The sequence below is a fragment of the Babesia bigemina genome, scaffold Bbigscaff_77323, assembly GCF_000981445.1.
Source record: "Babesia bigemina genome assembly Bbig001, scaffold Bbigscaff_77323".
Classification (NCBI taxonomy): domain Eukaryota; phylum Apicomplexa; class Aconoidasida; order Piroplasmida; family Babesiidae; genus Babesia; species Babesia bigemina.
Window position 1 is genome coordinate 10,481 of NW_012237366.1, and position 1,575 is coordinate 12,055.

The 1,575-nt window shown below is 45.2% G+C and overlaps 1 protein-coding gene across 1 annotated transcript; it reads left to right on the forward strand.

Moving 5' to 3' along the window:
* Positions 1 to 492: 492 nt before the first annotated feature.
* BBBOND_0006220 (hypothetical protein, conserved) lies at positions 493 to 1,272 on the forward strand (the record flags this gene model as incomplete). The annotated part of the gene is made up of 1 exon (XM_012915448.1): positions 493 to 1,272. The coding sequence occupies one exon, from the start codon at positions 493 to 495 to the stop codon at positions 1,270 to 1,272; it is 780 nt and encodes a 259-aa protein (XP_012770902.1).
* Between the last annotated feature and the right edge of the window lie 303 nt (positions 1,273 to 1,575).

The window sequence follows — 1,575 nt, forward strand, 5'->3', positions numbered from 1 at the left end:
AGTGTTTGAGTAAAGAGTGCGTATGAATTTGATTTGAATAGAAATTAGCAGCGTAGTCATATGTAACGTAGGTGCGCATCGTCACTTATTCGAACGTTTTACCCCATCCCCGTGGGAGACCGGCCGGCGCATGGTGATGCGATATGGAATCCTCAGTGCGATGTCGTTGTTGACTGGAAGGCTGGGCAAGAGCCGTGAGCAGGAGCGAATGGCGCCGGAAGGGAGAGCGAAGGCCGAGATTCCGCTGAGGTAGGTGGTCGAGGTAGCGATATAAACGGTTTTCCTTGTTAGGTGAGCGAGGAAGGCTGCGAAATTGGTGAGTTTTTGCGTGATTCCATAACGTAGTGTGACTGTGAGCGAGATTCCATCGAGATTCCATGTGCATGAGTTTGAGTTGAGTTATGTAATGTAGCTGTGGCATGCGTGTTGAGTGCGGGTGGTCGTGATTAGTTAGAAACGTGAGTGAAAGTGCGAGGTAAGTGAGCCTTGAAAATGAGGCATGTCCCTAAGAAATTAACGGACTGTCCGGAAAATCTCCGTGAGTCCATCGACTGGTTGATCCAGGTTAGGTATGGGAATGGTGACAGTGATGGTCTTGATGAGTTGGCAAAAGCTTTGAAAAAGTTGATTGAGGAGGCTATTGAGAAGGCTACTAAGTCCCTCCAAGCCGAAAAAGATAAACTTGAATGCCCTGTTAAGTATACTGGACATCCCTCTAACTGTGCCTATATTGATACGCTGATTGAGAAGGCTGGAAAATCTAAAAATCCAAATGGTCTTAATAAAGAACAACTTGTAAAAAACAAACAACACTGCCAGAATAACCATGAATACTATCGTTCCGATGCCCAGAAAAAAGCCTTGCAGGACATTAAAGAGCGTGAGACTCAACTCAAAGATCTTACTAATAAGCTTAGCATATTTACTGACAAAAATCATCAAAAATGTACTGACTTACTTACAAACCTCTGCACCGGCCTCGAAACCTTCCTCGGCTTCAACTCTGAGACCAAAGGCTACACTGGCCATGGCATTGTGTACTCCGACCTGGATAGGCTGTGTGACGGGGTGATGGGATTTTTCCACGGGGTGTTGGAGAGTGTTGAAAAAGATCCAAGCGTTACAACTTACTATACTGGCATGAATGATACACTTAAAACAATTAAAGAAAGTATGCACAATCCTGGCGGATTGTCTGCAGCCGTTACGGCTGTGAGCGAGCCGCTGGGGGAGTGCGACAGGGAGGTGACTGAGAAAACACAACGCACTTAAAAATGGACTTAATGAACTGAAAAATAATAATTTTAGCAGTATGCAAAATGCACTTGATAACCTTAATGCATTGTCACATAGTGATCAGCTTAGCAGTGTTGCTGATAAATTACATACGTGTATCGACCAGGCCACATTTCTATCAGGGGCGTATGATGCCGCGGAGCAAAGAGTACGATAAGCTGGATCCGACGCTTAGAGATAGAGATGACAGATGCATTAAATAAAATTAAGTTGCAGGTAGAGCATTTTCATGGAGCGGCGGCGCAACACGGAGTTGAAGGGACTTTCTTGAGGAGGGAG